At 38.4% G+C, this 26,636-nt stretch overlaps 1 protein-coding gene across 1 annotated transcript; it reads right to left on the bottom strand.

Moving 5' to 3' along the window:
* Positions 1 to 14,674: 14,674 nt before the first annotated feature.
* On the bottom strand, positions 14,675 to 26,360 carry LOC128640008 (zinc finger protein 468). Its single transcript, XM_053692310.1, has 8 exons — positions 26,298 to 26,360; positions 25,080 to 25,201; positions 22,338 to 22,391; positions 22,013 to 22,160; positions 21,603 to 21,737; positions 19,848 to 19,940; positions 19,006 to 19,107; positions 14,675 to 15,687 (listed from the first exon to the last, which is right to left on the bottom strand). The coding sequence occupies exons 2-8, from the start codon at positions 25,155 to 25,157 to the stop codon at positions 14,768 to 14,770; spliced, it is 1,530 nt and encodes a 509-aa protein (XP_053548285.1). The 5' UTR covers positions 25,158 to 25,201; positions 26,298 to 26,360; the 3' UTR covers positions 14,675 to 14,767.
* Between the last annotated feature and the right edge of the window lie 276 nt (positions 26,361 to 26,636).

Here is a 26,636-nt window from a genome sequence, read left to right as displayed (position 1 = left end):
CTTAAGCAGCGCTGGTATTGGAGTGCGGTAAGGAGTACAATTTTGCTCAATGCTCACTTCTTCCCTTTTAACGCTGGGTTTGTAAAAACCTGTAATACCAGCGCTGCAAGTAAGTGAGCGGTGAGAGAAAACTGCTTGTTAGCACCGCATAGCCTCTAACGGAAAACTCGTTATCTAGCCGAAAGTTTCCATTATGTCTACCTATCTAAGAGCATATATACAAAATATACATTTAGTATCTCTTTTGTATGAGGAATACATTATTAAAGAAGCTAGGATATATTAGAGAAGCAGTTTTTACAGTACGGATAAAGTTATAACTTCAATCATAAATGGTTTTGTGATGCTTAGAGGGACATGAAACCCAATTTCTTGTGTTATGCTTTAGATAGCGCATACAAATTTAAGAAACGTTCCAATTTACTTTTCTTGTCCAATTTATTTCGTTCTCATAGTATTCTTTACTGAAGAGGCAACCTAGGTATATATCATGCACGTATCTTGAACACTATAAGACACTAGTTTTGCAAGATTAAGAATTTTATACTCTGCCCATACACAGCCGCTATCTAGTGCTCAAAAGTATTCTTGCAAAACTGCTGCCATATAGTGCATGTTACCTACCTAGGTTGTTTCTTCAACAAAGAATTCTATGAGAACTAAGTAAATTTGATAAGAGAAGTAAAGTTTCATAAATTTGTATGATCTATCAGAATAATTAAATAAAAATATGGGGTTTCATGTCCCTTTAATGAGACATTAAAAATTAAGTTGCCAAAACTAAATCTTCCTGTATCCCTTATTCTAATATTAAAAACAACAAAATGTACTGCTGTATACATTTTTTTAATTACATTAATGCAAAAGTCAACTCACTTCTGTAACTGGTCTTTCTGCAATTACGATTATGCCCATCTTTTATTTTATTTCCCAAAGAGTAGAAAAAAAAACCACAGCCAATCAGTATTCATTAATCTTAGTCTTCTATTCGTTGATCTCACACCCACACGAGCAAAATACCAACTGACAAATGCCTGTCGGCAGCTTTTTTTAAGAGCATGTACATTTTTGTTTGTGACTTTGGCTCAATTTTTCGAGAATTGTGCGTAGTCCAAAACTGTGCAAGATTGAGTAAAATATAGGCTTGCATAGTATACCCAAAACAAGGACCCAAATTGGGTGTAGATTAACTTCAATCAATGGACTGTGATTAGCCTTCAGAATTCAAGGTAAAATATATATAGTTTCCCCTACATTGACATGATAAGACTACAATTAAAAGGAGATTAAAGGGACGGTAGACACATTGTAATTACAAGACATTTGTGTTCTGTTGCAATAGAATAACATATCAGCCAAGTCTTATTGTGTTTTTTTTATGTCAAATTATCAATGGGATTTGATAATATATCCAATAGGAGCTTCTTCAGTCGCGGGCTTCGGTGGTGTTAACCAAAAGTCCATATTACATCTCAAGTGGTATTATTCTTAGCATTGGATAGTAAACATTTAGATATACATGAAAACTAAGATACAATTCTACAGGATTAATTTTCCTTCGCTTACATGGTAAGCTCAGAGGTGTAAGGAAGTGGGCTAGGGGTTCCTGGGAGTGTTTAATAACAGCTCAGTAGGGATGCTGTTTTGGGAGGAAGAATTCTTCCCGTTCAGGAAAAAAGGGTGGGGGGACAAGGGATGGTATTTCAGGTATTATTCAATAATATGGCTCAGTACAGATTCTTTTGAGAGGAAGATTACCTCTCAAGTCAGGAGGAAGGGGAGATGGGACGGGGTATGTGGAGCAGAGCCATATGGGAGGGCCCAGTACTTAGAGTATATAGATGCATTGTAAACTAGTAGATTAAAATAGGTAGGCAGTACTTTGACACAAACCATGTATTGGTATATGAGGGTATATACAATATGGATCCCAACAAGAGGTTATTATCTATTGCGTACAGAAATCCCCAACTACTTTCATGAAGTAGAGGAGTCTACGTAGATATATAAGAGTATATCTACTTAACAATAGCTTGGGGAGGTCTATTGAAGGTTTTTCAATAGTTCAATATCTTGAGGGTGAGTACATTATATATTATGGGGACACTGAATAAAAAGAGACACAAAGCACATACCAGTATTTAGTCTATAATAGGGATACATCATAGGGCGCTCCTAGCCTACAGAGAAGGCTTAACTAAAGTAGAATCTAAGGATCTCAATAATCCTCTGATAATATGAGGCTATGAAACCCCATTTCAACTATATAATTTAACAGATATAGCTGCCTCGGCCGCAGGCAATTAACTAATATGGGTCTCCATGTGTCCAGTGTCAATGAGGAGCTAGGAGTACCTAGCCAGTATATAACCTATGTTGTGATGATTCTATTAACACATACTGTATGATGTCCTTTGTAAGTATATCAGCTCATGTTGATAGTCGTGCTTCCAATTCTACCCCTTCTATATTAATATCCCCAGTATAATATTAGGGAATTCTGAAGTATTATTAACCCTAATAAAGTATATACAATTATAATGTGTACAGGGATCCATAGCGAAATAGGAGTGTGTCAAGTAATACTAGAAATATATCTGGGCATTGTCATTGCGGCAAGTGTCTTGTACTGGCCTGCATAAAGCCTAACTGCGTGATCCCATTAAGAAAACTGAAGGCCCTATGTCCAGCAACAGGTACCTGTTTCACTCAGAGGATATTCTCTGCAGTGGGAATAAACATAACCCTCACAAAGGCAACCTTAAAGGGTGTGAAAGATAATAAAGTACAAAACATTGGATCGCACTCTATAGGCTTTGTGCAAATTTATTTTTTAAAACAAGGCTAAAGATCATCAATATATAATTAACAGATATTCCCCTAGAATATGTATAGACTAAATTACACATAATAATGACCAAGCATCCCTACTTGGTTCAGAGGGTTGGAGGGAATAAATATCGTTCTTACCAGTATCTTACACATGGCTGGGAAATCTTATAAGCCTATACTGCCATCTAGTGGGCTAGGGAGGATATTAGCAGCAGTGGGGAAAAAGGGAAACAGATTACATTCAAATGAACGCGGGCTCTAATGACTCAAAATATTATCTATTTTCTCCATAAAGTAACTACCTGTACACCAAAATATTGAAACCTACCCAGAGAACAGTCCAGTGTATGTCTGCCTTTCCTCTGTAGAGTCGCTAGTCTATGCAGTGGGGCTTAAAGGGACATAATACTCATATGCTAAATCACTTGAAACTGATGCAGTATAACTATAAAAAGCTGACAGGAAAATATCACCTGAGCATCTCTATGTAAAAAAGGAAGATATTTTACCTCACAATTTCCTCAGCTCAGCAGAGTAAGTTCTGTGTAAAAAGTTAAGAAAAAATGAAGAAATGAACAGCAGCCAATCAGCATCAGCAGTGCTGAGGTCATGAACTCTTTTACTGTGATCTCATGAGATTTCACTTAACTCTCATGAGATTTCATAGCAAACTTCCTTTAAACTGAATAGGGAAATAAGATGAGAGTGCTCGTAAACGCGCCCCTTCCGCTGTCCCAGGACAGACATACTGATATGCTGCTTAGATGTCGTTTACAATGGGATGTGACTACTGAGAAACTTTTGAGGTAAAATATCTTTCTTTTTTACATGTTCAGGTGATATTTTCAGCTTTTTACAGCTATGCTGCATCACTTTCAACTGTTTAAACATTTGGGTATTATGGCTCTTTAAATAATCAGTCATGTAGTTTTTGTAAACTATTAGCCCATGCCCCATAACTACCTTACAACAGAAGAAGTTGTACAAAATAGTATACCTCCACTTGTGTCTTCCATATAATGTAGCCTATAACAGGAGGGTGTATACCATACAGCTAGTTGTGTCATTGTTTGTAAAAATAAAAACCGCCGTTCAGGCTATAGTATTTGCTACTAATCTACAGCAAGTAAGGGCATATAGCTAATGCATATTCCAAACATAAACTAAGAACATGCATAGACAACGACCCATCGCAAACCTAATAAAGTATAAAACAGAACCAATATGAGAGGTTAGCAATGTCAAAGTCACTACAATAAAATTACTGTAAATGGAGTGAGAAAAAAATTAATAACAATAAATATAGAAACGTAATGGAAAGTCTACTATCAGCTTCATAAGACAGGCTAACAAAACAGGTACGGGAAACGCTGGAGTAATTGTTATCTTAGACATTAAGTCCCCAAATCAAACTTGAGCTGAAAACTTCAGAACAAGATCCTCAAAGAAAGTTCCGCTCAATAAGAGGGTGTAATGCAAGGACTCAGTGGGCATTTTTTGAAAAGTTATGGGAGTGTAAGAAGGGCCTCATCACACCCTATTCCCACTCACCACAGTGTAAGTTCCGTAAATATATGTTACACTACCCCACACCAGTTATTCGTATGACACATAGGGGCCTATCTATCAAGCTCCGTATGGAGCTCGATGCCCTGTGTTTTTGGTGAGCCTGCAGGCTCGCCAGAAACAGCAGTTATGAAGCAGCGGTCACAAAGACCGCTGCTCCATAACCTGTCCGCCTGCTCTGAGCAGGCGGACAGACATCGCCGGAAATCAACCCGATCGAGTACGATCGGGTTGATTGACACCCCCCTGCTGGCGGCCCATTGGCCATGAGTCTGCAGGGGGCGGCGTTGCACCACCAGCTCTTGTGAGCTGCTGGTGCAATGCTGAATACGGCTGAGACTTCTGTAGACTCAATAGAATAAACCCAGCTGTCTAGAATAAACCCAGCTGTCTATTGCCGTTTGTAGTTTCCCTGTCACCGTAATCACACAATTGGGGCCGTCTTTCACACACACTGAAGATGTAGCTGGTGGGTAAGTGAGGGCAAGAAGTCCCCTAGCAGCAGTCTCAGTATCTCGAGCCGACTTCATTTTGCCCTTTTGGGCTATGTTGTCAGGAGAGTCTGCGCTCTCTAGCCAGGTAATATTTGGATAGTGGGTCTGTCGAGGCAGCCTATGAGCGCTTGGTGGGTAAGTCTCTGTTTTGCTGTTTTTCAAATCAATCCACTTGTCATTAGATGTAATGCAGGGCTCCAACGGGGTATGAGTATTGAGCTGTGACCCAACGCCATCTTGAGAAGTGTGACGCACATCAATTTTCTCACGCCACTTCATGAGTACCAAGTATAGACCTAGCATATGATCTCAGCGAGTTACAAAGTCTGTCCTCAAGTGCCTCCACCAACATTGTCTTGAGAGGGAGATTTCACCGACAGAACACTGCAATAAAGGTAGCGTCTTCTATGTCAGCTACAGCTGCCTCCTAGTTAGTTCGAACAGCGTCCTGGCTTAAAGATGTAAATTGTCTTCTCAGCCTGTTTGGAGACTGTAGTATGTGTCCTCGGCTGGGGATCTGGGTTTGAGTTCACAAATATTTTAAGGATTAGTCCCAGGAAACTCTATATTCAATATTAAAGCCAGGAGCTCCTGCAATGTGCTGCTAGTCTTATTGTTTTTAAAAAAATTAACATCCTTTTTACTGCAATTATTAATCAATAGCCAAACTTCACCCCCCCATTTGTCTTATTTGGAGGAGCCAATCTGGGCTTTATACTGCAGACAACAATGCTAGTCACTGTCGTAAAGATAGTATACAGGGAATTATTTTGCAGTTGTTACCAGTTAAAGCCAATTAGGAACAGATATGTACTAGAGTTAGCATTTCAAAGTTCTGAGAGCTAGAGCTTGCTCTATTTTCGGATCTAAATTACATGAAAAGGGAGCAAAAAAAATATAAAAAGTTCAAAAGACTTCTGTGAAAGCAATCATAAAAACAAGGGTGCCTCCTTGTGTAATACTGATGATATGTGAAATGGATGCACACTTAAAGGAATATACTCACAAGTGTGGCAGCACCCCATTGTGCTGAGTAGAGCGTTCTGGTAAATCTCAGTGTCCCAGCTCACTGATCCGGGGAGCAGGGATTCACCTCTCGATCACTCCTATTGTTATGTATTGTATAACAAAAGCACAGGCTTCCAGATCTCTCTTAAAAATGATAAATTTAATAAAATACACATAAAAAAAGCACACACAGGGTGGTGCATATACCCAATGCATGTATAAAACAGTTGCGCAACGCATTTCTCAGCTTTCCTAGCTGTTTCCTCAGGCTTCTGTTCGTGATCTAGAAATACTGGCTTTTGAAAGTTCAAATATCCAATCAAAAACCCTCTCCCCACTCTAATGAGTGGAACACACCTGTACCTGGGGGGGGGGGATGAATGTTGTTTTTGATTGGATATTTGCACTTTTAAAAGCCAGTATTTCCAGATCACAAACAGAAGCCTGAGGAAACAGCTAGGAAAGCTGAGAAATGCGTTGCACAACTGTTTTATACACACATTGGGTATATGCACCACCCTATGTGTTTTTTTATGTGTATTTTAATAAATTTATCATTTTTATGAGAGATCTGGAAGCCTGTGCTTTTGTTATATGATACATAACAATAGAAGTGATCGAGAGCCCCCTTAGGCTTAAACAAGTTTAGTTATCAGCAGCAGAGTAAAGTATATTGCAAAGTTGTTTTATTATGCTTAAAAAACATTTTATATAAAAATCTCAAGGTGTTTACTGTTCCTTTAAACAGTTTTTGCTTTTGGGGAAAAAAATGTTCTTGTCCGACGCTCCCTTATAGGTCAAAAAGCAAATTCTGTAAAAACTAGGTTTTCAAAATGCTGCAAATAAAACAGCTGGTTTAGACAATTTGCACAGTTTGAAAACGTAGTTTACAGAATTAGCTTTTTTGACCTCTCTATAGGGAGCATGAGACAAGCACCATTTTAACCTGTTTGGAGTTCTCTATTGAGATGCTATGTAACACTTAGGGCAAGATTTATCAAAGTGAGAATAAGAAAATCCTCACATTTGTCGTCAGAAAAAAACCTCACAAATAATATCACCATATTTATGAAAGGTTTTTCATATGTGCGAACAAATTGACTCATGAATATATGCGAATAAGTTGTCTGGAAATGCATAATTCTTGTATTAAAGGGCCATAATACCCAAATGTTTAAACACTTGAAAGTGATGCAGTATAGGTGTAAAAAGCTGACTAGAAAATATCACCTGAACAACCCTATGAAAAAAAGAAAGATATTTTACCTCAAAAGTTTCTCAGTAGCCACATCCCATTGTAAAGGACTTCTAAGCAGCATATCAGTATGTCTGTCCTGGGACAGCCGAAGGGATGAGCCTCGTGCACTCTCATCTTACTTCCCTATTCAGTGTATGGAAGTTTACAATGAAATCTCATGAGAGTTAAGTCAAATCTCATGAGATCACAGTAAAAGAGTTCATGACCTCAGCACTGCTGATTGGCTGCTGTTCATTTCTTCATTTTTTTTTTTTTTTACCTGCAGCTGGGAACAGCTGAGTATAACTTTTTACACAGAACTTACTCTGCTGAGCTGAGGAAATTGTGAGGTAAAAATATCTTCCTTTTTTACATAGAGATGCTCAGGTGATATTTTTCTGTCAGCTTTTTACAGTTATACTGCATCAGTTTCAAGTGATTTAGCATATGAGTATTATGTCCCTTTAATCTCTATTGGCATTTTAAAATGCCCGTATATATTCGCAGTTCTCATATATTTATGAAAAGTGGTGCATGCAATATTCACTGTTTTTAATCTCGCCAATTTGTAGGTTGTGAGGAGTGAAAAATAAAGAGCGATATTGTTGTTTGTCTGGAGGGAAAATGGAAATATGTATTTTTCTTGCTGTATCTAGGGTTAGAAGTTGCCCACAACAAGGCGCAGAACCTGAATAATATTAATAATGAAATAACAAAAAGGTATACACAAATTTATAAAAAAGTAAAATAATTTAAGTGCAATTGAAATAAGTGTATTAAAAAGAATGAAGATAAGATAAAAAAAACGGCAACCTTCCGCAATGAAAGAGAGCCAAAGAAGGGGCAAAATAAAAATAACTTTATTATATAAGAAATAACATTCTTACAAACGATCACTTGATTAAAACAATAAACCATTTACCTGTGTCTAAAATTAAGATTGATAAATAAAGTGAAAATTAAATTTTCGAGGGAAAACTAGGATTAGCCATTTGCTTGACATTGCAAAAAAGTTTTGCCCCAAAAATGTCTCTAGAATTTTAATAAATACTGGTGACATTTTTGTACTTCACACATTGCAAACTATTGCGGAAATAATCACAACTTTTTAGGCGTATTTTTTCGGGGCTTGATAAATTTTGCCCTTAGATTTAGCAAGTGCAGATGTGTTTTTGCATACGTTTTTTTTTTTTTTTTTTTTTTTTTAAAAATCGCCTTAAATTTCAGATGCACTATTTTCCTGGTTTATTTTAAGAGGTATTTAATATCCATTTAAATTGCATATTTATATGTATAAGCTAAATCATGTCCCTTTAAACATTTCTATCATGAATAAAAAAAAACTATTTAAACATGTTAAAATATTTTGCATGAAAAAATTTTAAACTTAAAACTATTAACTAACAGAAAGTGCATGGTTGTGTACAACTGAATCTTAGAGCCTAATTGCATACTGGCTGATAATCAAAATCACCACATCTCTATAGGAGACTGCAACACATTAGGAATTGCATTTGTGCATTTGTGTCATTCAGGTTAGAACGAATGCCAAATATGCCCGACGACAAGGCACTGGTTTCAAACCTTTACTCAGGCCTCCCTAACAGGCTAGATTTTGAGGATATCTGAACTGTAGCACAGTTAAAATAATCAGGTGATTAGTAAACATGGTTATTTTACCTGCTCTCACCCAAAGTAATCCTGAAAATATGGCCTATTAGGGAGGCCTGAGAACAGGTTTGAAAACCAGTGCTCTAAGGCCACATTTTGTGTGCGGCCCAGCAGTAAAACAGTTAATAAGTGAATAATGCCTTGCGGTCTGCATTGTGTAGTGTTTGCTGATGTGGATCCCAAATTAACTGTTTTATTGCTAGGCTACTCACGAGATGTTGCCTTAGAGGGAACACTGGCCATCGGCAGTCACATTCGGCTCTTTTTGGAGACGGATTTCTTCTTGTAAAAGCGCAACACACAAAGATTGGCCATATTCGGCATTTGTTCTAACCCGAATCACGCACATCCTTAATAAACATTAATTCTGCTACAAGATACGACGAGTCCACGGATTTCATCCTTACTTGTGGGATATTATCCACCTGCTAACAGGAAGTGGCAAAGAGCACCACAGCAGAGCTGTATATATAGCTCCTCCCTTCCCCTCCACCCCCATTCATTCGACCGAAGGTTTAGGAAGAGAAAGGAAAAGCTAAAAGATGCAGAGGTGACTGAAGTTGTAAAAATAAATAAAATATAATCTGTCTTAAAATGACAGGGAGGGCCATGAACTTGTCGTATGGTAGAAGAAATCAATTTATCAGGTAAGCATAAATTTCCTATTCTTCTACAAGATACGACGAGTCCACAGATTTCATGCTTACTTGTGGGATACAATACCAAAGCAACAGGACACGGATGAAAGGGAGGGACAAGACAGAGACCTAAACGGAAGGCACCACTTCTTGAAGAACTTTTCTCCCAAAAACAGCCTCAAAAGAAGCAAAAGTATAAAATTTGTAAAATTTGGAAAAAAGTATGAAGGGACGACCAAGTCGCAGCCTTACAAATCTGTTCAACAGAAGCATTGTTTTTAAAGGCCCATGTGGAAGCCACAGCTCTAGTGGAATGAGCCGTAATTCGTTCAGGAGGCTGCTGTTCAGCAGACTCATATGCCAGACGGATGATACTCCTCAGCCAAAAAGAAAGAGAGGTAGCCGTAGCTTTCTGACCCCTACACTTTCCAGAATAAACAATGAATAATGAAGATGATTGATGGAAATCCTTAGTCGCCTGCAAGTAAAACTTCAAGGCACGGACCACGTCCAGGTTATGTAACAGACGCTCCTTTTTTAGAAGAAGGATTAGGACACAAGGAAGGAACAACAATTTCCTGATTAATATTCTTAGTTGAAACAACCTTAGGAAGAAATCCAGGTTTGGTACGTAAAACCACCTTATCAGAATGAAATATAAGATAAGGCGAATCATATTGTAACGCTGAAAGCTCAGAAACTCTTCGAGCAGAAGAAATAGCAACTAAAAACAGAACTTTCCAAGATAATAATTTAATATCTATGGAATGCATGGGTTCAAATGGAACCCCTTGAAGAACTCGAAGAACTAAATTCAAACTCCAGGGAGGTGTAATTGGTCTAAATACAGGCTTAATTCTAGTTAAAGCCTGACAAAAAGACTGAACATCTGGCATATCTGCCAAACGTTTGTGAAGCAAAATTGACAAAGCAGAAATTTGTCCCTTTAAGGAACTCGTTGATAACCCTTTCTCCAATCCTTCTTGGAGAAAAGACAGAATCCTGGGAATCCTAACTTTACTCCATGAGTAGCCCTTGGATTCACACCAATAAAGATATTTACGCCATATCTTATGATATATTTTTCTAGTGACAGACTTTCGAGCCTGTATCAAAGTATCGATGACCGAATCAGAGAATCCTCGCTTAGATAAAATCAAGCGTTCAATCTCCAAGCAGTCAGCTGCAGAGAAATTAGATTTGGATGTTGGAAAGGACCTTGAATGAGAAGATCCTGTCTCAAAAGGAAGTTTCCACGGTGGCAGAGAGGACATGTCCACTAAATCCGCATACCAAGTCCTGCATGGCCACGCAGGCACTATCAGGATTACTAAAGCTCTCTCCTGTTTGATTTGAGCAATCACGCGTGGCAGGAGAGGAAACGTTGGAAGCACATAAGCTAGGCTGAACGACCAAGGCACTGCCAGGGCATCTATCAGTTTGGCCTGGGGATCCCTTGACCTGGATCCGTAACGTGGAAGCTTGGCATTCTGACGAGACGCTATCAGATCCAGTTCCGGTCTGCCCCATTGGCGAATCAATGAAGCAAACACCTCCGGATGGAGTTCCCACTCCCCCGGATGAAAATTCTGACGACTTAGAAAATCCGCTTCCCAGTTTTCTACTCCTGGGATGTAGATTGCCGACAGATAACAAGAGTGGGCCTCCGACCATCGGATTATCTTGGATACTTCTATCATCGCCAAGGAACTCCTCGTTCCCCCCGATGATTGATATATGCCACAGTCGTGCTGATGTCCGACTGGAATCTGATGAATTTGGCCAAAGCCAACTGAGGCCACGCCTGAAGAGCATTGAATATTGCTCTCGGTTCCAGAATATTGATTGGAAGTAGAGACTCCACCTGAGTCCAAACACCCTGAGCCTTCAGGGAATTCCAGAATGCACCCCAGCCCAGAAGACTGGCGTCCGTTGTCACTATCACCCACGAGGGTCTGGGGAAACATGTCCCGTGGGACAGATGATCCGGCGACAACCACCAAAGAAGAGAGTCTCTGGTCTCTTGATCCAGATTTATCTGAGGAGATAAATTTGCATAGTCCCCATTCCACTGTCCGAGCATGCACAGCTGCAGTGGTCTGAGATGAAAGCGGGCAAACGGAATGACGTCCATTGCCGCTACCATTAATCCAATTACCTCCATACACTGAGCCACTGATGGCCGAGGAATGGACTGAAGTGCTCGGCAAGTATTTAGAATCTTTGTTTTTCTGACCTCCGTCAGAAATATTTTCATGTCTACCGAGTCTATAAGAGTCCCCAAGAAGGGAACCTTTGTCCGTGGAACTAGTGAACTCTTTTCTATGTTCACTTTCCAACCGTGAGTTCTCAGGAAAGACAATACTATGTCTGTGTGAGATTTTGTCAAATGATAAGTTTACGCCTGAATCAGAATTTCGTCCAAATAAGGCGCCACTGTTATGCCCCGCGGTCTGAGAAGCGCTAAAAAGAGACCCTAGAACCTTTGTGGAGATTGTGGGTGCTGTGACCAACCCGAAGGGAAGAGCCACGAACTGATAATGTTTGTCCAGAAAGGAAAAACTTAGGAATTGATGATGATCCTTGTGGATAGGGACATGAAGGTAAGCATCCTTCAAGTCCACGGTAGTCATATATTGACCCTCCTGGATCATTGGTAAGATTGTTCGCATAGTCTCCATCTTGAACGATGGGACTCTGAGAAACTTGTTTAGACACTTGAAATCTAAAATGGGTCTGAAAGTTCTCTCTTTTTTGGGAACCACAAAAAGATTTGAGTAAAACCCCTGTCCCTGCTCCAGTTCTAGAATGGGACAAATTACTCCCATGGTAGAGAGGTCTTTTACACAGCGTAAGAACGCCTCTCATTTTATCTGGTCTACAGACAATCGTGAAAGATGAAATCTCCCTCTTGGGAGAAAATCTTTGAATTCCAGTTGATACCCGTGGGTCACGATTTCCAGCGCCCAGGGATCCTGAACATCTCTTGCTCAAGCCTGAGCAAAGAAAGAAAGTCTGCCCCCTACTAGATCCGGTCCCGGATCGGGGGCCGCCCCTTCATGCTGTCTTTGTAGCAGCAGCGGGCTTCTTGGATTGTTTACCTTTATTCCAAGCCTGGTTGGGTCTCCAGACTGACTTAGATTGAGCAAAATTCCCTTCCTGCTTTGTGGAGGAAGAGGAAGCAGAGGGTCCTCCTTTAAAGCTTCGAAAGGAACGAAAATTATTTTGTTTACCCCTCATCTTAACAGACTTATCCTGAGGTAGGGCGTGGCCCTTACCTCCAGTAATGTCAGAAATAATTTCTTTCAATTCAGGCCCGAATAGGGTCTTACCTTTAAAAGGAATAGCTAAAAGCTTAGATTTTGATGACACATCAGCAGACCAAGATTTGAGCCATAACGCTCTACGCGCTAGAATGGCAAATCCTGCATTCTTCGCCGCAAATTTAGCAATTTGAAAAGCGGCATCAGTAATAAAAGAATTAGCTAGCTTGAGAGCCTTAATTCTATCCAAAATGTCATCTAATGGAGTCTCAACCTTCAGAGACTCTTCTAGAGCATCAAACCAAAAAGCTGCTGCAGTAGTTACTAGAACAATGCAAGCCATAGGTTGTAAAAGGAAACCCTGATGAATAAATAATTTCTTTAGAAGACCCTCTAACTTTTTATCCATAGGGTCTTTGAAAGCACAACTGTCCTAAATAGGTATAGTTGTACGCTTAACCAGGGTAGATATTGCTCCCTCCACCTTAGGGACCACTTGCCACAAGTCCCGAATGGTGTCTGATATGGGAAACATTTTCTTAAAATTAGGAGGGGGAGAGAACGGAATACCTGGTCTATCCCATTCCTTTTTAACAATTTCCGAAATTCTTTTAGGAACCGGAAAAACATCAGTGTAAGTAGGCACCTCTAGATAATTGTCCATCTTACACAATTTCCCTGGTGGTATCACAATAGGGTCACAATCATCCAGAGTCGCTAAAACCTCCCGAATTAACAGGCGGAGGTGTTCCAGGTTAAATTTAAAGGACATTACGTCCGAATGTGTCTGAGGTAACACATTTCCTGAGTCTGAAAGTTCTCCCTCAGACAGCAATTCCCTGACCCCCAACTCAGAGCACTGTGAGGGTACATTGGAAATAGCCAATAAAGCATCAGAGGATTCAGTATTTACATTAATACCTGACCTACTGCGTTTACCCTGTAACACTGTAATTTAGATAATAAGGGGAGAAATTAACCTCTAAAAGGTATTTATAGACACAATTATGTTAAATTTGACAAATATACCCCCTTCACCTCTGTGGCGCCTACCTGCCCCCAGGGTACTTCAAAAAGACTCAACAACGATCCGGTAAACAGAACTCCTGTCTAGGCTCAACCGGAGCTAATGCCTGCTGCTTCTCAGCCAGAGTCTAATGCGCGTTTGAGCGCGCAAAAATAAGCCCCGCCCATCACGTCCGATGATCGAGTAGGCCTGAACAACCGCATGGTGAAGCGGTTTAAAGTATAAGCCATGTAGAAGTCTTTAACCCCTAAGTACACTCCCAATACGGTCAAACTGTTTATTTTGAACAAAAAAAAAAAACGTTAAGCATATGCCTGCCTCTCCCAGTGTCCGTTTATAATGCAGTGAAGCCCATTATAATGCTTGGCCCAATATGTCAACTGAAAAAATTAAGCACAGGTTTCCCAGTAACACCCCTTTTGTTTTACAGGTCTACTGCTTACCCCTTCCCTTGCAGGGAAAGAATTGTCAGCCAGTTCTGATATACCAAGTCTCCTCAGAAATAAAGGGCTGTACTTACCTCAATGCTGCTTGTAGCATGAAACCGTTCTCCACACTGAAGATGTCTCTAGTATTACCTTCAGAAGCTCTGTGGGAACCAACGTGGATCTTAGTTACAGCTGCCAAGATCATCAACCTCAGGGCAGAAATCTTCTTTCATATCCCCCTGAGTAAAATAGTACTCACCAGTACCATTTAAAAAAAAAAACTTCTTGATTGAAGAAACTAAAACTAACACCTCACTTTACCTCTTCCTAGTATAACACAAGCAAAGAGAATGACTGGGGGTGGAGGGGAAGGGTGGAGCTATATATACAGCTCTGCTGTGGTGCTCTTTGCCACTTCCTGTTAGCAGGAGGATAATATTCCACAAGTAAGGATGAAATCCGTGGACTCGTCATATCGTAGAAGAAATCAATTTATCAGGTAAGCATAAATTTCCTTTTTAATGTCCTTTTAATTATATACAATGTATATGTTAAGAATTCAACATAATTCTAGCAAACAATGCTAATTGATGTGGTGTTCTTTCAGATAAGAACATTCAGAGAACCTATTTCCACATCTCTAGCAGGGATATTTTTTTCTTCTCTATGAACTCTGTGATGTCTACCTAAACTGGACATTCGAGTGAAGGCTTTTCCACATTGCTGACAAGCATAGGGTCTCTCTTCTGTATGGGTTTTCTTGTGTTCATCTAAACTATATCTTCGTGAAAAGCTTTTTCCACACAGCTTGCAAACATATGGTTTTTCTCCTGTGTGGATTCTGAGATGTGCCATCAGATGTGGTCTTTGAGAGAAGCACTTCCCACACTGTTGGCAACCATAAGGTTTCTCTCCTGTATGTGTTTTCTTGTGAACATCAAAACAAAATCTTCGAGAAAAGCTTTTTCCACACAGTTTGCAAACATATGGTTTTTCTCCTGTATGCATTCTGTGGTGTTCTTTCAAATAAATCCTTTCAGAAAATCTTTTTCCACAGTACAGGCAAACATATGGTTTCACACCTGTATGAGCTCTTAGATGTCTAGCCAAACTGGATGAATGAGTAAAGACGTTGCCGCACTTCTGGCAGAGATATGGCCTTTCTACTGAATTTAATTCTTTGAAATATACATTATGTTCTATTTCGTTACCATGTGTTGCATAGTTTACTGGTTCATTCATATTAGTAGTTCTGGGAGTAGAAGGTACATCACTATGACTTTCAATAACTCTTTCTTCAAAATGACCAGAGATTTGCTCATGTTCGCAAGATGTCAAATGATATGTAGACTTATTTCTGTCAAATAATGAATCTTGAGGCAAGTATCTGTCAAAGAGATATCCTTGAATTTGTAGAGTAGCATAACTACTATTATCTTCCATTGTCATTTCCGATTTACCGTCTATTATGTTGAATTCTTCTTTTATATCCATTTTGTATTCATCTATTTTATGTAAGTGCACTGAAAGATAATCACATTATTATTAATCACAATCTGATATAGCTGCACAATTCAGTTAATCTATCACCTATTCTAATCTATCAGAATTTCTATGGTATAGCAGCTCTGGTAATTTGTGATATTCTTTTGCTCCATAACAATAGCCAACCATTAGAAATAAAAAACAAAAGCACAATTTTGTTAAACACACACAAAAAATAGGATTTTTACAGACCTTCGTGAAAGCAAATCATACACTAGCAAAGGAAAAGTAAAACATGGCAGCTAATAAATGAATCATTGAAGATTACTGCCTAATGTGTTTGTATGCAGGATGTTCACTTAACTATTATGAGGACATTAGTCACAATCAAACTTTCATGATTTAGATAGAGCACGCAATTAAATAAATACATTTTCTTGTGTTATCAAATGTATTTTGGCTGCAGTATTGTATTGTATTGTGTACTTGTAAAGCACGGCTAATCACCCATAAGGCGCTGCTCATTTTATCAACCTAGGAAGGATGAAAGGCTGAGTGGACCTCGCCAGGGATCGAACCTGCAACCCTTGGGTTCATCACAACTTATATACTTGGAGTCAGAAGCCTTTGTCTGTAAAAGAATTGGTGCAAATAAACATTTGTAGTGGAACAGCTGCTCATTATCGGAGTTTGCACTGTTATGTGCATACTTTCTGAGGCACCACCTTCGACTGAACATGTGCAAGAATTCATGGCTTATATATATATATTATTATATATATATGGGCCGATTTATGAAATGCCGCACGGACATGATTCGCGGCATATGCTGTAGGCATTTAACATTGCACAAGCATTTCTGGTGAAATGCTTGTGAAATGCCGCCCCCTGCACATTCGTGACCAATTGGCCTCTAGCAGAGGTTTCAATCATCCCGGTTTGTGATTGGCTGATAGCTGTCACATGATACATTAGATCTGACAAAAAAAATCTACTGCTTGGCCAATGACAGTTTAGTATGTGTTTTTGTGGAGCCAGACATACTAAGCAAAATATCTGAAATTTAGATGTGAAATCTGCATAGCACAGACTGCCTTAGTGATCCTGTAGAAAGGCAACTGTGAACTTTCAGATTCTTAAAGATGTTCTACTGAACTGAATCATTGTTGGAGGGGGGTTCAAAGAGTAAAAAAAAAGATTATGCATTTAATGTAAAGATCAGCCTGAGAATACTATGCAGATAATTTAAAAAATACATATTCCTAGTTATTTAAATATTGAAAATTAAGTGTTAGTTTCTATAAAGTAATAGGTGCCACAATGCTAAAACCTATATTTCCCAAATTTTCTCTCTTTACTGAAGACAATTAAGGACACATAGAAAACAGTCAATAAAATGTCCAAACACTGAACCATGCACATAATGACAGTGTGGAATATGACAATGTTAAAGAACCATAGAGTAGAACTGTATAATCAACACATGCGTAACAAAAAGTGAATGCAATATCACTGTTTTGAAAAATTTAAAAATTTACTTTAATTTGCTGGCCCTCTGTATCATGTGAGATATACACTGGGAACTCTTGCACATTCTCAGTAGTAGCTGGTGCCTCAGAAAGTGTGCATATAAAAAGCCTTTGCACAGTTTGATAATGAAAGCTTTATCTGAAGTTTGAAAGTTTAAATTTGATTTAGTGTCCCTTTAAAGTATCTAACATGGTTCCCCTTAGCCATTGTTTGCACTGTTCAGTATTTGAACACATTGGCCTAGATTAAGTGGAGCGCTAATTTGCCCATTTGCAGAAGGGCAATAACCAGCCATTACAAGAGGCTGGTTATTGCTACCATGAGGGACATTAAACCCAAATTTGTTCTTTCATGATTCAGATAGAGAATACAATTTTTTAAAAGTTTCCAATTTACTTTTATTATTAAATGTATTTCATTCTCATGTTATTCTTTGTTGAAGAGTTACCTAGGTAGGTAGCGTGCACATGCCTGAAGCACTACAGAACAGGAAATAGTGCTGCCATCTAGTGCTCCTGCTAATGTATAACATTGTTGCAAAACTGCAGCACACTCTTGAGCTTACATTTCTGCTTTTCAAATAAGGATAACAAGAAAACAAAGAAAATATGATAATAGAAGTAAATTTGAAAGTTGTTTAAAATTTTATGTTCTATTTAAATCATGAAAGAAAAAATGTTGGATTTTGGCCCTTTAACGCTTATAAATAAAATTAATCAGAGATCAGATCTCTGGTTAATCTTATAAATGTCCACCAAATGCCTCCAAAATACAGTGTAATATACTTAATAAAGATAGTAGCATCTTTATTTTTTAATAAAGTAACTGCGCTTAGCAGTTTTTGGAGCAAAAGTTGGCAGCTGTAGGGTGTTAGAAAAAACACGGCACTAAAAAGTGCCTTTACATTGCATTCTATGGGAACTGTGTGTTTCCTGTAAATATACAGTATATGTTTATATACATATATATTTATGTGTTAATATTTGTATATATATATATATATATATATATATATATATTTTTATATTCATATACATATATATTTAAAATGTGCTGCCATCGCTGCGCGACTTACCTCCTTCGCAGCGTGGCATGAGAACGAGGCTCCCATTGGAGCCTATGGAATGCTTCCCAGCAATGCGGCTAACTTGTAATAGCAGCGCACATTTGCGTACGCTGGTATTACTCTGTGGAGCGCAAATATCGCTTGTAATCTAGCCTATTATTGTCTGTTATATATCCATTCCTAATTTTCCTTGGCAAAAGAGATAGATAATGGGATACCTAGGTTCCAACATGGTCCATTCCTTTAAAGAAACATAGTGTAATTGGAAAGTTCACTATTTAAATCAAAGGAAAAAGGGACTAAATAAATAAAATATATTGCAAACATTTTTACTACATATAATTACTTTTCGATGTCCATTTAAACTTTACACCTCTAGCATCTGGAAGATAGCAACAATCAAATAATTAAAGGGATACCGAACCAAATTTTTTTTTTTCCATGATTCAGATAGATCATGCAATTTTAAGAAACGTTCTAATTTACTCCTATTATCAATGTTTCTTTGTTCTCTTGGTATCTGTGTTTGAAAAAGCAGGAATGTAAGCTTACGAGCCGGCCCATCTTTGGTTTAGCAACTGGGTAGCGCTTGCTGATTGGTGGTTAAATGCAGCCACTAATCAGCAAGCGCTATCCAGCAAAGAATAATTGATAATAGGAGTAAATTAGAACGTTTCCTAAAATTGCATGCTCTATCTGAATCATGAAAGAAAACAATTTGGGTTCAGTATCCATTTAAGCTGACATGTATATCACTCACCTTCTTCGAGAGTTGAATTGGTTTGCACCTGATTTTCATTTCCTGTTTCCTCAACAACTGATACAGAGACTAGATTTTCATCATCATAGTTACCTGTTAATTCTAACAGAAAATGAAATAGTTATGAATGGACATAGTGCATATGAACCAAAAAGAACAGGCTAATGTTATAGATGTAAGTCTTATTTACAGATTAGTCAAACGTATTAAATAAAATTTGCAGGACATAGTCTATTTCTGAGGTTTTTTTTAAAAGAAATTCACTACTCAGAGCAGCCCTGTTTCAGGTATCTATAGACGTATATTTGACAAGTGCTACAAAGTAACTTTGTGTGAAAACCATATAAAAGTCTATGGGCTCCATTTATTAAGCAGCGGGTGCTGCTACGGGGCCCCATCAATTCTGGTCTGCCAGAAACGGAAGTTAAGAAGCAGCGGTCGTAGGTGGCGGACTGAAATCATCCTGATCTGACACGATTGGCATGATTGACGGCCCCTGCTAGCGGCCGATTGGCTGCCAGTGAGCAGGGGTGGTATTGTACAAGCATTCCATCAGAAATGCTTTTGCAGTGTTAAATGCCAACAGCGTATGCTGTCGGCATTTAGAGAGGTCAAGCAGACATGATTCGCTACAGCGAATCATGTCCGCTCGCCTCTTAATAAATTTACCCCTATATCTGCATGAAAAGCATATAAAAAATATGCATCTTTGTGTGAAAGCCATATAAAAGTTCTACAAAACCAAACAATTGCATCTTTTTTGGTGTAAAGTTTCTATTTGTGGCAGAAAGTTATATGAATGTTTGTAATTTTTTTATTTTATTTTTTTGTATAGAACTCACCTAAAGATGGCGCTGAACAGGTTTCTGCCTGATGAAGAATGCTTTGATCTCCCTGAGATTCAGTTACCTGTATCTCTACATGTTCATCATGACCTGTATATTCCAACAGATTATTAAAATTATTTGTAGATACAAATTCCAACAATGTTATGAAAGTCTTTTTTTTATATATGGGCAAAGAAGAATCAAATGACTACTAATCAATTCATTTGTAATAGTTAAATGAGAGTGTGAGATACATTCAGAATTGATTTTGCTTTACTTGCAAAATACCTCTGAAAATTCGACCTATTTGACACTCCCTAGAGAATAGAGCCCACATTCTTCAATTTACATGTATAACAAAAAGGGGGGCTCCTCAGACTAGGACCAAAAAATAGTCCCAGTCATTTTAAGGCAGGGCAGCCATCTTTTTGTTATTTAACGATAACTCAAAAATGACCAGTATAAGTTTAGTTTACCAAAACATTTAAAGTTTGTAACACCCCTCTGAAACTGCATTTGTCAATAAAATAATACAAAAGTGAAATGTAAGTATTTAAAAAAAAAACTATTGACATTCACGTTTAAATAAAGATTAATTGTTTGTTGCTTATTGGACTGTTTAGTTACAATCACTCAAAATAACAGGCACCTGAGAACTTGTCAATACATAGAGAAACAACACACAGACACCCACATGCATAGACAAAGCACCCAAGACATCTACAATTACACAGAAACAGGCACCCAGTGATATCAAGAGGCACCATCAAGAAGAGCGGCTTCTCTGTGACTGTGGTGTTTCCCACTTGGTTAGTCCAGACTCCACACCAGAGAATAAGCACTTGTGCAGCCTTCCTGTACAAATATAGTGGCAGATTATTCTGTACAACAACACTGCACTGTGATATCCATCTTGAGAGTCCTAGCACCATGAAGGTAAATTCATAAACATTTCATATACTATGAGCCCTCTTTTCCATGGGTGGTACACAGAGGGGCTGGGGATGATGCAGGTGGAGCCCAGTCACCACCGGGGCACCTTGTATGACTGCTACTACTGAACCTCTGAGATCCCTGTAGTTATGCCCTTGTCCTAGAATTACAGAGGATCAAAGATAGACACAGGGTGATAACAAAAAGGGACAGTATGCAAGTATATACTAGAGGAAAGAAAGCAGACAGGTGATAAAGATATAAGTACACCCTAAGACAGTGCTATTTCAGTATGATAAGCAATAATTCACACATACTCCTTACCTTCTGATACTATCACAGACCAATCATGCACCGAATGCAAATCCATCAGAGGGGGTAGCCCTGCAGGGAGTCATTTAGCAGCCTACAGAGCCAACCATTGTGAGGAGGATCATTTTAATGCAATGCTGGTGGGGTCCAGCCATGAACCGGCTCCCAGGAAAGAGGCAGGGGAGGGACCAACCATCCTATGATTAAGTGCCAAGAGGCACGAAACGCGTAAGGATGATTGTCTTCTTTTGCGCTGTTTCTAACATTTTGAAATAAAGTGTATTTTTTACTTCAAGTGTGTTGTAACACAGTGTCTGATGTCACTTCCTTTCGTACCTACCGCACAGTGTTAGCTGCCCGCTGGAGCGCAAAAGAACCTGGAGCGCCGTCTTCTTTACTAAGGGGAGGGAGCAGGCCTGACCTGGCTCTCAGACACAGGGTGGGTTTCTGTTACACTTGAACACTCAGCCAGCCTCCCTTAATGCGGGACAAACGTATGAAGAACACAACATATATATCACTTACTCGCATGCAAATCTGAATGTCTCCCCACTTGTGTAATTGCCTTTCCAAGTCTCTCATCCTCTTGCTTGTCGCTTAACAACTCTGTATTTAGTTCACTATCACAGTGACCTGTTGATTCCAATTTTAATTTTTGTCCTGTGAGGGCGACAAATACTTTGTGTAAGTGGAGCCTATCTCATTACTAGCGCAGAAGAACTTCACATCTGTTTTTCCTATTGATTCCAATACAAAACTAAATCAATTTCTTACTTGTAATTAAACATAATTTTTGAAGATTTTCTTAAATTCTTTGGAAACTACAAAAAGCTGACAGCATTTACATTACACCAATTAATTCTGGATTATTATTCATACTTAAGAGCATTTTATGATTTTCCTGATTGAAATGTTCCTTTTCGACTGAGCATTACCTGAGCTCTCATGTGCTGCAAACTTCAAAGTCCTTTGTGTCTGGTGATTCTCTACCATGATGTCTTTGTAAAGCTCTTTGTGTCCATCTATATAATCCCATTCCTCCACAGAGAAATACACTGCGGCATCGTCACACTTTATAGGCACCTGAAATGCACATTTTGTTTTAAACTAACACACAACCAGGATAATGTCACTAAGATCACGCAGCCACACAGAGAGAAGTTAAGAAATTACACACAGGTCCACATACAACTTGGTCAATAAATTGAGTCACTGATACTGAAAGCTGGTTTGTTAATCACATTCTCCAGCAGTGCTCACCTCTCCTTTCAGTTGATGAATGCTACAAGCATTTTTCTTCACAACAGTATATTCCTGCAGGAAGAAAGAAGAACAAATATGTATTTGTACTAACCATCATTCTTCAAATATTATGGGGTATATTTAACAAAGGTCTGTCGGACCTGATGCGACATTGTGGATCAGGTCCGACAGACCTCGCTAAATGCGGGGAGAGCAATACGCTCTCCGTATTCAGCATTGCTCCAGCAGCTCTTGTGAACTGCTGGTGCAATGCCACCCCCTGCAGATTCACAGCCAATCGTTTGCTAGCAGGGGGTGTCAATCAACCCGATCGTACTCGATCGGGTTGATTTCACGAGATCTCTGTCCGCCTCCTCAGAGCAGGCGGACAGGTTATGGAGCAACGGTCTTTAGACCGCTGCTTCATAACTGGTGTTTCTGGCGAGCCTGTAGGCTCGCCAGCAACACGGGCCCTCAAGCTCCATCCGGAGCTTGATAAATGGGCCCTTATGTCTTGTGTTTATGTAGTTTTTCGCTGTATTGTGACTAAATCCCACCATTGAACTGAATCCTAAAGGCAAAAGAGATACATAGATATATATAAGTGACTTGGTCACTTTAATATCATTTAACAAAACCATATTCTCCACATTGGATGCACCTGCTAAGTGCTGCCTGAGTTCCACAGTCCCACCAGGACCCATTATAGAGCCAGCCCTGTACATAGCAATTAGACTCACAATCAATAAATTATATTAAGGTCTTCAAATAGTTTTTTTTTTTTTTTTACTTTTGGTCAATATATGCACACGCTAAAAAATGACTAAGATCTAACTTTGTGTATATGTAACTATGTTTATACCCTACAGACAGCCCATTGGGTTCTACTTTTTGTTGAAATTTAGACCAGTGAATTTCCCAGTAGGCCGTGACTAAAAGCAATGTGTAAAGTGATTACATATCACACCCAATGAGGAAGGGCCACGGGGCACATGCAGTTCGTCATTGCTAGTAATGAGGGTGTTATGTCTGGTAAGAATTTAAAGTCAATTAAAAGAGAATTATTCATAGAAAGACCTGGTCAGACCACAAACTATGTTTGAAACCTTATGCTCTAAACAACTTAAAATAAAGGGAATACTCTCTACTTCTTATAAACTTATCCTTGAGACTTCTATTTAGTCATTGCCTTCCTTTACTTCTCTTTGGGATAGGAATTTAAATATATCTATTTCTAGTGCACGATGGAACAAGATATTGCTATCTATCAAAATGATCTATTTTTGTATTTACAATAGAAACAAACTATAAATTGTTGATGATATGGTACTTAAAGGGACATGAAACCCCAAAATTTTATTTCATGATTCAGACAGAGAATACAATTTTAAAAAACTTTCCAATTTACTTCTATAATTTAATTTGCTTCCTTCTCTTGTTATCCTTTGCTGAAAGGTTTATCAAGGCAAGCTCCAGAGCAGCAGAGAACCTAGGTTCTAGCTGTTGATTGGTGGCTGCATATATAGATCGATTGTGATTGGCTTACTCATGTGTTCAGTTAGAAACCAGTAGTGCATTGCTGCTCCTTCAACAAATGATACCAAGAGAATGAAGCAAATTAGATAATAGAAGTAAATTAGAAAGCTGTTTAAAATTGTATTCTCTATCTGAATCATGAAAGAAAAAATGTTGGGTTTTGTGTCCCTTTAATTCATCTTCACTCCATTTATCCCTCAGCTTTGGATAGATGCTGGAGGGTGGGAGGAGCGGAGGGTACTTTAAGCCATATTTGGTGGGGTTGAGAGGAGATACAGATCTACTGGACTCGGTTTATCAGGATTCCATTTTCTTTCATATAACAAAGCCTCATTGCTTCATTACAGTTCTGGTTATTTTCTTTATTTATACAGTATATTATTGAAACTAAGGAATCCTTTTCTGAAATTCCATCAGAATATACCTTATTTATTGTGAACTTAGCTAGCCTTTGCACTCTGTATGTAAATGTTATATTTATGTTTGTTATTACTTATTAAAATACAGTAAAATTCTAGAAATAAAAAAAGAGAATAATTAATGACAAATTATGACTTGTATTAGCTTTTTTGCTCAGTAATAATGAAATTTTTCTAGACATGAAAACATAGGAAATAACTTTGAACTGAAATCCATAAGGTTATGTAAGATAAGGGCAGGGATAGTAATGTCAAAATTAAACATTGATGATGTAATTTGAGCTTCCATAGTTGAAGAGTAAATCTAAGCAGACTCAATGTATTATATGGTGATTGGTGGCTGCAACATATATGCCTCTTGTTATTGGCTCACCTGATGTGTTTAGCTAGCTCCCAATAGTGCACTGCTGATACTGAGTTTACCTAGGTTTATTCTTTAACAATGGATACCAAAACAACAAAGCAAATTTGATAATAGAAATAAACTGGAAAGTCTGAACTGTATGAATAATAAAAGTTTAAAGGGACAGTCAAAACTAAACGTTCATGATACCTATAGGGCAAGCAATTTTAAACAACTTTCCAATTGACTTTTATCATCAAATTTTCTTTGTTCATTTGGTATTCTTTGTTGAAAGCTAAACCTAGGTTGGCTCATATGCCAATTTCTAAGCCCTTGAAAAAAAAGGTTTTCACTTACTTTTTTTTACTTGGAACTACGGACATTAACGTTGATTGACACACAAACATACACCAATAAGGACATAAGATTGGTTTCTTTATGACATTACCCAGCAGCTCTCACCTCTCCAGTCAGCAGGTAGATGATGCCCAGGGCGTGACTCAAGAACTGCTCTGCCATCTGCAGCTTGTAATTGTTCATCTTGTTACTTGTCACAAACTTAGTTAGATACAATAAAATGACACCTACAAAAATAAGGAAGAATACTGAAATGAAAGAAGCAAGATACTGTATCCTGTATGTTTACAAGGCAAGAATGATTATGTGATTTATATATATATATGATAACTTGCATAATTTAGATAAAGAATATAATTTTAAGTCACTTTTAAATTCACTTCTATTATCAAATGTCTTGTTCTCTTGTTAAAAAAAAGAATATGTGAATATACTACACTACTAGGAGCTAGTTTGTGATTGGTAGCTATACACATATGTCTCTTGTCATTGGCCAACCATATGTATTCAGCTAGCTCCAAATAGTGCATTGCTGATCTGGGGCTGATTTTAACTATGTGTTTAACCAGTTTGCAGCATTAAAAGGGACATAATACTTATATGCTAAATTACTTGAAAGTGATGCAGCATAACTGTAAAAAGCTGACAGGAGAATATCAAATTAGCAATGCATCTCTATGTAAAAAAGGAAGAGATTTTACCTCACAATTTCCTCAGCTCACCTGAGTAAGTGCTCCTATGCTCACCCCAATCACATCAACCATAGTCATTTTCTCACCCCATCTCCCTCACATCAATGTTATTCATAATCTACCACCTATTAACCCTACTCATTCTCTCACCCTTCACATCAGCCCTGCTGATCCTCTGATTTCCTTCCTCCTGCACTAGTCCCTGTTCATCCCTCACAGCAGCACATACTAAATTATTGTAATCTTAACCCACTCTCCTTTACATCAGCTCCAGTCCCCCCAGCTCTCAGCATCTCATCTATCCCAACCACCCTTGTATAGTTTTCTATCAACAGCTACTAATAAACCTATCTTCATAAAATCAGCCTCTGATCAACCTCATAATCCTCACACCAATATCTTAAAAATATCCCTCACATTAGCCTCTAATCGCCCTCTATGCTTCTTGCCCCAAACCCTCGCAACGCTGCCAGCTGTTCATCATTTCAAGCATGAAGTCGTTTATGCACCGACGCAGATTATACTTATCATCTTCAGCTATACCTACGCATTCGCTTTCAATAACACACAATGTGCTATAATATCATACCCAGTAAATATAATATACACAAAGTAACACACAAAGATTTACCAATTTAAGGCCGCAATCAACAAACAAGACTACAGTTCCCAAAGTGCATTGCTTAAATGCTGGCTGACGGCTACCGATGCGCAGAACGATAGTGCCAGTGCAGTGGCCCTTGTGTATCTGTCAGTGGTTGTACGATGTGTGGTTCAAAATGTCATTGCAGCATATCTGTAAATATTATTGTCAAAGTTTCACTTCAAGTCCGCAGACCATACACTGACAATCATGAACAAGTAGTGGAGATTTTAACCTTATTCACCAAAGTGTTTATCAAATGTCACAAGCCCAGACCGTGCTATTTTATATTACAGGAAGAGATAATGATGATAGATGATGAGACAG

This window comes from Bombina bombina, chromosome 1, assembly GCF_027579735.1.
Source record: "Bombina bombina isolate aBomBom1 chromosome 1, aBomBom1.pri, whole genome shotgun sequence".
Classification (NCBI taxonomy): domain Eukaryota; kingdom Metazoa; phylum Chordata; class Amphibia; order Anura; family Bombinatoridae; genus Bombina; species Bombina bombina.
The sequence above is the reverse complement of the archived record's forward strand: the minus strand, read 5'-3'. Positions and strand labels throughout refer to the sequence as shown.

Excerpts from the sequence above, each read along its gene's own strand:
- LOC128640008 (XM_053692310.1), bottom strand. The coding sequence starts at position 25,157 with ATGAACAATTACAAGCTGCAGATGGCAGAGCAGTTCTTGAGTCACGCC. Across the intron at positions 22,161-22,337 it reads TTCATCAACTGAAAGGAGAG|GTGCCTATAAAGTGTGACGA; the intron begins GTGAGCACTGCT and ends TGTGCATTTCAG. Across the intron at positions 15,688-19,005 it reads CAATTCAACTCTCGAAGAAG|TGCACTTACATAAAATAGAT; the intron begins GTGAGTGATATA and ends ATTATCTTTCAG.